A 12,011-nucleotide genomic window follows, 5' to 3' on the forward strand; every position below is an offset into this window, starting at 1 on the left:
CAAAATGAGGGATGATCTTATTTACATAACTTCAAGTGCTGTATCACACTTGTAACAATGCAAATCTATGAGTTTTGTGTTTCATTGCTGTGAAAATGACACCTCCGATTGAAATGAACTTTAGAATTTATTAGTTGACAGTTGCTTGTTTTGTTCTAGTGATATCCATAGCATGTTTTCCTCACTATCTAATGCTCAAAATATAATAAACTCCATTACAAGCCGTTACTAATCTGACAAATGCGCATTTTGGACACTCATACTGATCTGGTGCAATGCGCCAAATATAGAATGAGCAATGTAAAGCTGCTGTTTTATTTCAGATCTTGAAAGGTCAGGGCATGCTGCTGAGGCTTAGCGAAGGGTTTTACTGCCTTTTTGAGCCATCAAATAACTTGCATGTTTTTGTAGCCATCGTTTATTGGCACATTTTCCAACTGCACCTATTTTTCTCTTTTCTGTGACAGAAAAATGAACATTAATTAATGTTTCTTTCAAGGCATCAATATACTACAGTCATAGCAAGGAGTTCACTTAAATGTATAAATCTTGTTGCTTTGTCATTGAAAGTATTGTGAACAAAATTATCTAAATGGCTTCAGAGGAAAGCTATGTGGAGCTTTGTATAGCTGCCATATAAAAGCTATAATTAGGGAGTATATAAATTATTTTACTTAACTTTAAAGGAATTTAGGTGTTTAATTCTTGTGTGCTTGAATGCATATTATAGGTTTCTAGCTTTCTGTGAACTTTCATTTCATTAAGCCTCTTAAAGCCTGAGAAAAAATGCTTGAAAACCACACATTTGAGAAAAATTTAGTAATATGGTAATACTTCTGTGTATCGTAGGATTCTAAATATTGTGTTAGGAAAACTTAGATTGTACAAATAATCTGGTGTTTGATTTTAATGCTGACTTTTGTAACTTTGCAGGGACAGCCTGTTGGAGACTGCGATTTTAATGTTCGACTTGCATGTATAGAGAAGGAGATTATATTTCCACGACATGAAAAGATGAAAAGTGGTCTCATTGACAAAGCACAGGAACCGTTTGGTGTTCGAAACAAACCATTTTTCGACATCTACACTTCTAGAAAGGTAAGCTTGATTTCAGTTGTTTTATGTTGTGGTAGTGGAGGAAGTAAAACAGTGGTAGGTATAGGTTTTCCCTCAGCATTTCTGTTGTGTCTTCCAGTGAGTTCCTCTGCTAACCAAATGTTCAACAATTGTTGTGGGCTGATTAGCAGCTTGGGATAATCTGAAAAGTGGGTTTGTGTTGTGGTTTTTTGTTTTGGTTCGGTTTGGTTTTTTTGTTGTTGTTTTATTACTTATCTCAGGCTTTAAGAAAACAGTTTTTGAAGATATCAGTAAATCTGAAGTACCAGGTAAAACTTTAAGGACATGGCAATCTGAGTTTGAGATGATTGTGTTTCAAATGCAGTTCAGTCAACAATTTTTTACCCTAATGTGTTACCACCACCATAAAGGCATCTTTGAGATAAGAATATCTATACACTTTTAATTTATTGGGATCTTTGGGGTTGGTGTATGGTTTCTTTGGTGTTTTTTGCTTGGATTATTTTTTTTACTTGGCTGGTTTGAGGTAGGTGTATTAAATGCCAATCATGACTGCCTCTGAAGCCTTCTACATTTTGGAGTTTAGGTTACACATTTTTCTTTTTGTACAATGTACATTTTAGGATATTTTTGTCCTCATTTAAATTAGTCTTACCTACTGAAATATTTCTTTTTACTACTCCTACAACAGAAATCTTCTTAAGGGGCTTGAAATCTGATCATTGTTTTCAATAAGCAAGAAGTTTTATGTCAATATTTGAGAATTGTTTGTGTGCCCTATGATAACTGCAAGGAATTTTAGGTAGCAGTACCAGTATTGATGTGGAGTTTTATCTAAGGCAATATTGGTAAACACTTAAGAGAAATAATTATTGGTTCAAATAGATTTCAAATCTTTATTCTGCTCAAAAGAATAGTGTTCATAAACATACATTCTCAAAAGATCAATATATAAACTAAAAATTGTTGTTTCTCTTACCTCAAAATACCTTTTTCATTTCATTACTTGTGTGAACTTGATGAGTATGATTCCTGTAACACTTCCTTAACTAAAAAGGGATTGCGTTTTCATATTCATCATTACTTTGTGAATTTTTCATTGTGTATGGTCAAAATAGACTATAAACAATAGTCCAGTCTATTGAAGCCTTGCCCTATTCTGAAGAAGGACTATTTAAAAATTGGTATTGTTTTGCCCAAAGGATCTTTATTCTATTTTTATTCGGTAATCTGTGAAACTATAGCAACAAACACAGTGATGAATACTTCATCAGTATAGCTAAAAAGTGAGCAGACTTCCTCTTGCATCAATGATGAATATCTTGAGAGGGTTTGCCAACTCTGCGTACAGGACAGCAACGTCTGCAGGGAGACAAGGAATTTCTTCTAAGGAACTCCTCTAAGTCTGTTCATATCCGTCAATCCGTCTGCAGAGACAGGTGCTGCTGAATGGATCCTGAAGGATGACAAGTGGGACATGCTTAAGTAGATCTTCTCCTTATGTTCAAAAAAATTAGACATTTTTCTTTTCCAATAAGAGTTGGATCCTTTCATCTTTAGACAGGATCTAACAGGATCCTTCCTTTCTTGACTATAATGAGCAGCTTTGTGGTGCTTAGTGGCTGTCTGGGGTTAAACCATCACAAGATCCTTAAAGATTTACACCACTGAGTGTTCTCAGAGAAGCTGTGTTTTTTTTAAGCCCAGGTTTCTTCCCTACTTTCTTCCCAATGTATTTCACTGAGAGAAGATGTGGCTTCTTAAGTCACCCCCAAGGCTTGTTCTTTTCAAAGATCAATAGAGGTAGAAGTCTTTGGGCACAGATGAGATGGCTCTGTTATTGCACAAGCATGTTCAAGACTGAAAAAGTGGAAAACCCATACCTCATCAGAATGAGTTTCATCAAAACATTTGGAGTATGATTTGGAGATGTTTGGTGTTTTTTTTTGGTTTTTTTGGGTTTTTTTTAATTTTTTTTTCCCCCCAGTGTTACTGTGGTTTGCTTGGGATCAAGGAACCCATCAAGTGTACTTCATCACATACTGTTTTTGTTTTGAGAAGCTTTAATTTTTGAAACAAGTTCTCAGGATGCAGTTTGAACCTCACAAAAGAGAATGCTCTAGATCTCTTTTTTACAGCCTCCCTCCATAATTCCTTTCTATGATCTAAAACATTCCATTCCGTTCTTTTTATTAAAAATAATGTATCAGATAGATGGTGTGGACTGTAGGAAGATGACTCAAAAGGCCAGGAGCCTCAGTGCTATATTTAATAGCAGAAAAAGTGGCTAAAACTTTTAGTTATACCAGAAAAAAATGAGTGTTTTCCATGTAGATGTAGTTACTTTCAGTGAAAAAGTGGAAGTAATTACTTGAAACAGCAGTGAACTTTGTGCTGTGTTATATAATACATCCAATAATGAAAATGTTCTTAGAGTTATGGATTTGGAACTTTAATACCAGAGTAAGGTACTGACTGATTTTTTTCTAATATGAAAATCAATTTACTGTGAAATGAAATGCACTTTTAAAGTGCAATTATAAAGTATGACAGCATTTGTAGTTGCGTCTTGAGATTTAGTTTTGGATTTTGAAATAAGAGCTGCGTCTTTTCACTGTTATTTTAAGATGTTTGGATGGACTTATTTTTTGTAAGACTGAGTTTTAGTGGTAAGACAAAAGAAATAGACAATCACTGTGGAACAGGTTGTATATTCTCAGAGACTCTAAAAATGTTGCCTTGTTGAACTCTGATACTGATGAAGAGAGCAGAATCACTACGTTTTTTTTCCTCTATAATCAAACACAGATTAGTATTTTAGTGTTAGCTGAGAACACATGTATTCTGTGATAGCTTTTTCCTTTTAATGTAACTTCCAGGTTCTCTTAGACATTTTTGAGCAAAGTTAAATTTTTGTTGTTTGTCATTGAACTGGCATGATTGGTCACTTTTTTTTGCATAGCTTGCTTTCTTTTTGGATTTGCATCAGAACTCAGAGATGATATGGTCAAATTCTCCCACCCATTGTGTAAGGATTGCAGCAGTCAGTGGACAAAGCTGAGTTTTAGTTAGTGCTTTAAATGCTTCATACTCTTAGGCTTTGAACCTTGGCCTTGTGTTTACAGGAATACTAGGCTTTTCAACAAGACATTGTTTTCATTATATTGAAAAGGGTGTACAGGTGCATAGAAATAATTCTTGGAAATGGTCCAGCTCTTGGCTTCCCTTGCGTAAAACAACTGACAGTTCTCTTGCAAGGCTTTTTTGTGTCAACATTCTCAGTCTGGATATCATCACTAAAGCCCATTGTATAGTGAAAATTCTGTCTAGCAGGAGTAGGAAAAAAGTTCCTTTCTGTGCAGTTTCTGGTCCCTTGGAGAATTGTGCCCATCACTCTCAATGGAACAATAGGGCTAAAGGTTAAACAATGATACAGGTCAAATGAGCAACCTTTTGCAAATGTTAGCACGCTGTATGTCAATGACTTGTCAGTTCTTGGACTATTATCTGGTTTTTAAAATGACAGCTTGTCCTAGAGGGATTAGAGACAAGGTAATCTCTGCTAGAAGATTAAATGGTCTAGGATCTTCTTAAAAGTTTTCAGTCAAATCTGTGAACTGACAGGTGACTTACTTTGTTCTCCTGGTTTATTTGACATTTAGATTTTTATTTTTACGTTTTAAAACTGCTTTTGATGTAGTCAGGAGATGTGGAATGTTCAGAGTTTATACCAATAAAGGCATAGCTTCTGTTGGGATGGTTTCCTTTGGAAAATTAAGCAGCTGACGACCTCTGATGGTGCAGGAGACTGTGTAAGTGCACACATTGCTGATGATGTATTTTGCAGGCAGCTGAGGCAGCTGTAAACTAGTATTTGCATGAAAGAGTGAAGCCTGATAAAGGGCAGAATATGCAGACATTGCTCATCCGTGTCTGCCAAGAGAGCTGTTAACCAGCACTGACTGAAAATGACAAAGCCCTGTCTTGTATCTCCAAGTTGCCTACAGACAACATGTGGACAAGTTTTGCAGTCATGGGACAGAAGAATTGCATGGCAACAATGGTGGATGCAGGAGTGTCAAATACTCTGTCTATTTATTGAAGATCTTGAATTCCGCATCTCAGTGGAGAGGGAATATTACCATCTGGAGGTTTTTTATTGCCAAGAAGACTTGTTCCCTCCGTTTTTATTTTTGTTTTGATTTTCTGTGCCTTCAGGAGTAGTTTAATAGGCTCACCTTTCAATCCTGCATTTCCTGACCTAGAGCTGGCAGCCATTCTTTGGTGTCTGGCCTACATCATATTTCTCACTCCATCTGTTCCATTCTAGGGTTTTGGCCTGTTTATCATCTAATCACCTTTTAATTGTCTTCTAACTCATGTCGTCTCTCTACCATTTTGTTTCTGTTTGTTTTTATTTTTTTATTTCTTATATTTCTTCCTCATTTTGTCCTGTTCCATCTCCCCAAGAAGGGAGAGTTTAATGCTGTAAAAGCAGTATTGCCTTATTCCACCCTTAGATGCTTTTTTGCTGGTGTAACCTTCACCTAAATCTTCTTTTTGGCATGATTTTCTTCCTGTAAACATAAATAATCATTGACCTGAAGAACCTAGTAAACAAACAGTGAATAAGAAGCTGCAAAGATGTTACCTTATACTAGAATTTGAAATCTTCACTTGGCAGCTGTCTTATATCCCAGCAGGTAGTACTTCAGCCTGATTGTTCAAAGTTATTTTACCACATGAATTGTAGAGGTAAGTACAGCCAATCAGCCCAAGTGGTAGCTTTGTAAATTGTAAGATGAAATAGGCAGCTAAACTGCAGATCTTGAGCTGAATGTAGGTTACTGCCACTTGAAATTCAGTGCTTGAACTGGAGCTATTTCATGCAGCTGGCTGCAGCACTGCAATGATGTGAATACTATTCAGTAAACATAATTTTGGTCAGTGGGAGGTTGAGAGTAGCAGAGGCTTTGTAGACTAGTGCTGGTGGGGTGTCCAGCTGCCTCTGACTGTTCCTTTGCTTTCTGTGGGACAGGGAGGCTGCAGCTACTTACTTAGATTTAGGTTCCTTCATGCTAGGGCAAACACTGACTCAGCTATGGCTAACTTCTCAGCCTCCTTGCTTTGCTGGAGTCACTTAAGGAGACCCATTCATGAGCAAGAATCTGTGTTGGTTTTCTAGAGTAAACAGAAGAGGATTAGGCTACTTGCTTTTGGTTATTATTATTTGTGATGTTGAAGGTCAAGTATAATATTTCAGCACAGTAGAATTTTGGTTAGGAAAGAAGTTTTTTTCTTTGTGTTTAAGAAATTATTAACACATTAGTTACATTTCACATTTTTCAGAAAGTGATTTACTGAAGTTAAAACAAACATTCTTGGGTATTTTCATGAAGGATTATTTTCATAACTTTTGGCCCATGTTAGATATTGCTAGTGGTGCAAATTAAATTAATGTAGAATAATTCAGATGTAGAATATGTAATTAAATTCTGATGTGTCAAACTAGTGTGAGAAAGCAATGAAACTAGTGGAAAAATAAAGGCTTATGGATGAAGTGTTCTACTTGGTGCACATTGCAAGTTTAAACATCAGGACATATTCAGCTTAGCTTTTAACACTTTAACATTAGATTTGAACATCTAATATTTTTGTAAATTATTTCTTCTGTATTTCATGCAGCGGAAATACTATATACCTATCTAAGTAGGAAAAAGTGTCTTTAACAGTGATTTCTTCTTTTAGTTTTATGGTGTTTTACCAAACCAGGGAAATGCAAATCTCTTTGGACCTAATTACCAATTGGTATGCCAGTATGGGCAATTGAACTGTATATTTGATATCTTGTGAATTAGCTAGAAGACTCAGCTGTGGTGACTAAGTGGGTCACTCTACTCATTAATTGAGGGGCAACTGTTTAATACTGTCCATTGTGCCACTTCACAGCCTGTCACTTTCCAAACTGCCTTCTGGCAATGTGACTCCACAGGGAAGCCATCAGCCTTCTCGTATTGGAATGACGTTCAGGAGACACACGCTTAATTTGGATAAAATGAATAAAAGCACAAAGAAGATCGTAAAAATGGGGGTGAATTTTAAAGCAATTTATTATGATGCAGGATTATAGGACATTGCTGCTAGCTCTTTCTTTTCTTGTGATATGCCCAATTAAAAAAAAAACAAACCAAGGCCCAAGACCAGACCTTGTGCAAAATTAATCTTTAAAATAAAAAAAATTACAGAATCTTAGCACTTTACTATTATGGCTTTACAGTTTTAATTTTGACATTGTAGCAAATAAAGCCCTGAAGTGCCATTGCATAGGAGAAGAATCAAAATTTTTTAAACTTTTAAACAAGAATATAAAGTTAAACCTTATTTTTTTTTAAATTAAAATCAATGCTTCAGGCCCAGTACAAAATATTAGCCCAGTTTGAATCAGGAATTGTAACAATAAATGTATGAAAATGCTACATTTTTATGTATCAGTTTTGTGTCTAATTGAATTATTGTATATACAAGTTTGTCTTTGTTGACAAGTCTTATTAGAAATGCTTAATAAAACAAAAACCTCAATTATCTGACTTAATTAAAACAGACCTATCCATGGTTTTGACAAACAGAGACCAGATTATGTTGGAACAATTTACACAGGGCCTGGGTAACAGATAAACCTTAACAAGTACGCAGCAGTGGAAGATCATTCAGCCCCATTGTACTCAACCCATTGCCATTCTTTCGTTTGACATGAGAAGAACAATTGAATGTAATATTTGGTCAAACCCAGAGTATTAGGGAGCTTGCAGGCATCAGTGTGATGAGAGCCTTGCTCAGTTGAAGACATTACAGACTTTACTGAGCATCTTTTATCCGTTCAGGAATGCCATAAATGGTAGCCAATTTGTAAATAGAACAAAGCATTTGCTAGTGGAACCTATTAAATCTCCTCCAGCTCCGGCAAGACTGTAATGTCAGATGGGTGTGTTCTGCCAGATAGGAGAGTGTGGGGAGAGTGATGTGGGAAACATCCCCATGCCTAAAGGTAAGAAAATGAAGGCACCGTGCAATTTGAAACAGAGAACTGTGAAGAGCACAGTAAACGAAATGGCCAAACTATGAAATATATTGCTGTTTCTTCATCAATATATATTGCTGTTTGGCAGGGTCCCATAAAGCTTTGAGATGTCCATTTTCCACTTCCCTCATTTTGAAGCCATCACAAAAGTCAATTAAAGTTTCTTGGAGGAGCTTATTCCTCTTATTTGAAAGATGCATTTGAAAACATCATAGTTAATTGATGTCAGTTTCTCAGTTGTCTTTTTGAGAAGAGACTGACAGTGAGAAATGCTTCATGCTTATTTTGAATTCAGGAATGCAGATGTGCTGTCAAATTAAGCATTAACACAGATAGTGCTTGTGTTATTCTTGGGTATTGTTTTGAATATATTAGGTGCATAACCTTTGGAGCTGTTCACTCAGAACCAGCACAGTGGGGCTCTTACTGTAGCATGCTCTAGGTTTTTCTAAAATGTTTCCAAATAATTAAGAAACATGGCATATAGCTAGTGTTATTAGCATATTTGAAGAGTGCTGTTAAGGAATTAGCTGCAAAGCCAAGAAGATATTAAAAAAAATATTAGAACCATCAAACTTGATTCCCTGCCACCCTCACAATATATTTTACTCTTGTTCACAATAGCATTTTTTTCCTGTGTGGCTGAGTAGTGAAATCAAGCTACTTTAGTTCTTAGACTTTCTTAACATGCAAGGTTGCATCCCAATACATACTACAGTTAATTCCAGTTACTCATTTATCTGGAAGTGGCTGTTCTTTGAATCTTTTGAAAAGGAGTAGATTTAAGAAACAGATTTCAGTAGATGATACATATGATTTCTCTTAAGTTCTCTATGAAAAAAGCAGACTGTAAAACTGCCTTTTGAAACTGGCAGCAGTTCCAGTAGAACCTGGGAAAGCTCCTAAAGTCCAGTGCATGGAATAACTTTATTTTTTAAAGTTATTATTAATTTTTAATAAATTAAATTATTAATTAAATCATTAACATTATTATTTTTAAAGATGTGCCTCATGACACAGAGCAAGTTACAGAGAGAAGGGATGAATCTCTTTGGCTTCCTTGCTTGGAGGTGTTGCTCATTCCCTATCACATGAGTATAAACTCATTTCTATTGTCTTCCTCTTCTGGAAAAAATGTATGGACTCCAGTGAAGACTTTTCCAGTGAAGAATTTCTGCAAAATTGCTGTTCTAAAAGATAATGAAGAGTTGTGTCTTTAGAAGCTGATGACCAGTCTCTAGTAGTTTGGGTCCTTGTCAGTCACTGATTACGAAATTATATGGACAAATGGTTGAGGAAGACAGTGCAGTAGCTGTGGTTCTTAATTCTTGTGGAATTACGTTATTTTTGGTCTATGGTCTGCTGACTAGCAATAAGTTTTCAGCATATTTGACTTTTACATATTTGACTTTGACACAAAGGAGTCTGGGAGCCCTGCACATCACACTTTTCAGCAGGCAACAGAATACTTGGAGCTAAAGTTCAGACTGCAGGTACCAGTGGCAACCTAGATATGCAGCCTTTCAGCTTTGTCCACTTGGAATGCAAGAGGGCCATCAAATGAGAGCACGTTTATAATACTTCTGAGAGGGCTGTTGTAGCTATGAGATTAGTAAATGTTTCTTTTGATGCTCCTGCTGACTTTATAACTAGTTGTAGACAGAAGAGAGTACACAGTTGCTGGAGCAAACCCAGAATTAGGTCACCTTCCTTCCTCTCTGTGCATGCACCTGTCTGTTGCCACTTCACGTTATTTCAGCCTTGCTGCTCACGCTGTTAGTAGTGCAGAGCTTGTGGAGGTTCAGTGGAAGTGCCCAGGTGACTTCCTGTCCTGCTGTAATGGGCTGTACATGGGAGAGGTGAACCCTGGTAAAGATGACCTCCCATAAAATGCTGGGAAATACTAGAAAGTGACCCTCCCACAAAATGATTTCTCCATGCTGTTATCTGTAGATAGAACCAATGGGAGGTTGTCGGTGAATGCTTTTTTGTGGAATATGAATTTCAGATTGAGCATCCTCTAACAGTGTTTTGCTAGATGTGCCATTAGGACCGTATGTGTTTGGATACCATGAGTGATGCTCTAAAGGGTAAGGCAGTGTATTCTCTACAAGAATGCTTGCTAAACATCCATGAAGGAGTGTAGAGAGGAAGCTACACATATTCCTCTTGCAAAAAAGTATTTGTTGCTAGAAACTGGTCAGTCTGTGAAGTATTCAGTATTATTAAACACACTAGCTTTGACTGACCTTTAAAAAGAGGGAAGCATGCCTTGCATGCTCTTTTGCTTGGGCTACAAGTTTCCTGTCTTTAGTACTGGATTCTGATCTTGTGTGTTTAGAATTATTAGGGTATTCCTTATGGAATTCTTACAACCTATTTCAGTGACCGCTTGTAGCCAAGGTGTTTTTGTTGTGACTGTTGGCTATTCCTACACCTAACAGATGGCACTTGTGTACATTGACAAGCAGTGGGATAGCTGAGCATTACTAATAAAACCTATCACATGTTAAACTTGACCTGACATTAATCAAGTTTTGAATGCTACAAATGATTCATGGATAATAATTAGTCTCTTGATCATATTAGTGAACATCAGTCTCACAATGCTGCCACTATCTGCTTTCATTCTTATAGGGAACAAATCTATTGTCATAATTAGGTGTTTTTCATGTCTTTTGAGCCAAAATGTTCTGTATGATTAACTTAGTAAAAAGGTTTATTTTTAGTCTTTCAGTATGATTGATTTCAGAGCTTCTAGTAAATTAACAAACTGAAAGGCTTTCCATAAAATAGAACTTTATAAAAAGTATATATTTTTATATTTTATGAACTGAAAAAATTCCCATGTGTGACTTTACTCAGTCATTTGGTATATTTTTCATCACCATATGATTCAGCTGTTGCCAGAGATTACACAGTTCAAAATAGCGGTGATTTTGTTAAACAGGTGAACCTTGGGAGTTTACTTTTACTCTTTTTGTTTAGTTACTTCTTGACATCAAGCGCTTTCAAGATGTACGTGTTCATACAGAAAAAATAATGTTTGCAGCTTTTCTCTGTTTTTGTCTAGAATTAGCATCTTGAGTGGATGGCTGTGTAAAAGCTAGGATTTGAGCTTTGAGCATAATTCTTTTTAAAGGATTTTCATACAGTTTTACAGCCCTGATTTTACAGCCCAAAAGCATGAAATTTCTTTTTAAGTAATGAGCAAGTGAGAAGTTTATACTTTGTGTTCCTTATGCAGTTAGGGCAAAGTAGATAATTTCACTGGTTTACTAAAAATGTAGCAGTTATCTTCAATATGTGTTGGTTTCTAATTAGCATAGGAAACTTCTTTAAGCAATTACTTCTTAGAGAGCTCATTTTTAAATTTATTTTCTACAGTTTTTGATCCTACTTTTCCTTTATGCATATTTTAGATCATTGGCATGGGCCAGGGAATATTTAGTTACTTCATGATTTTTTCTTAGCATATTAGCTTAAGAATATTTAGTATAAGCTGTGGTTTTCTGACTGTACTCCCAGTTACTATGATTCATTTTCTTTCTTGCCTTTTATTGCTGGTAAGATAAATATAGCTAAATACAATGACTAATGAAGGAGGATGCATTATAGAATTGGATGTTACCCTGATGCAGATACACTCCAACTGATGCTGTTCTTATCTCATTTATTTGACATAAAAATCATATTTTGATTAGGAAATGAGACTAATGCAGAGGAAACCAGGTCATGTTAAATTAATGAAAACTTTTCAACATTTTTATAGGTCATTTGGAGGAAAACTTGAAATCATAAATGGGAGCTCACTTGTGGTTTTGTGAGGGAAATCTTTACTTTATGACCATATGTT

At 35.9% G+C, this 12,011-nt stretch overlaps 1 protein-coding gene across 2 annotated transcripts in view; it reads left to right on the plus strand.

Annotated features, from left to right (window-relative positions):
• The window catches only part of RNGTT (RNA guanylyltransferase and 5'-phosphatase), a 171,845-nt gene that overhangs the window by 64,102 nt on the left and 95,732 nt on the right, over positions 1 to 12,011 (plus strand). For both annotated transcript variants that reach the window (XM_005518195.3, XM_014263722.2), the window contains exon 11: positions 934 to 1,098. In XM_005518195.3, the coding sequence (XP_005518252.1) occupies positions 934 to 1,098 (165 nt within the window). The remainder of the gene's footprint in view (positions 1 to 933; positions 1,099 to 12,011) is intronic.

This window comes from Pseudopodoces humilis, chromosome 3 (genome assembly GCF_049639895.1).
Source record: "Pseudopodoces humilis isolate 2021_Gansu_Grassland_sample_001 chromosome 3, ASM4963989v1, whole genome shotgun sequence".
NCBI classification, from domain to species: domain Eukaryota; kingdom Metazoa; phylum Chordata; class Aves; order Passeriformes; family Paridae; genus Pseudopodoces; species Pseudopodoces humilis.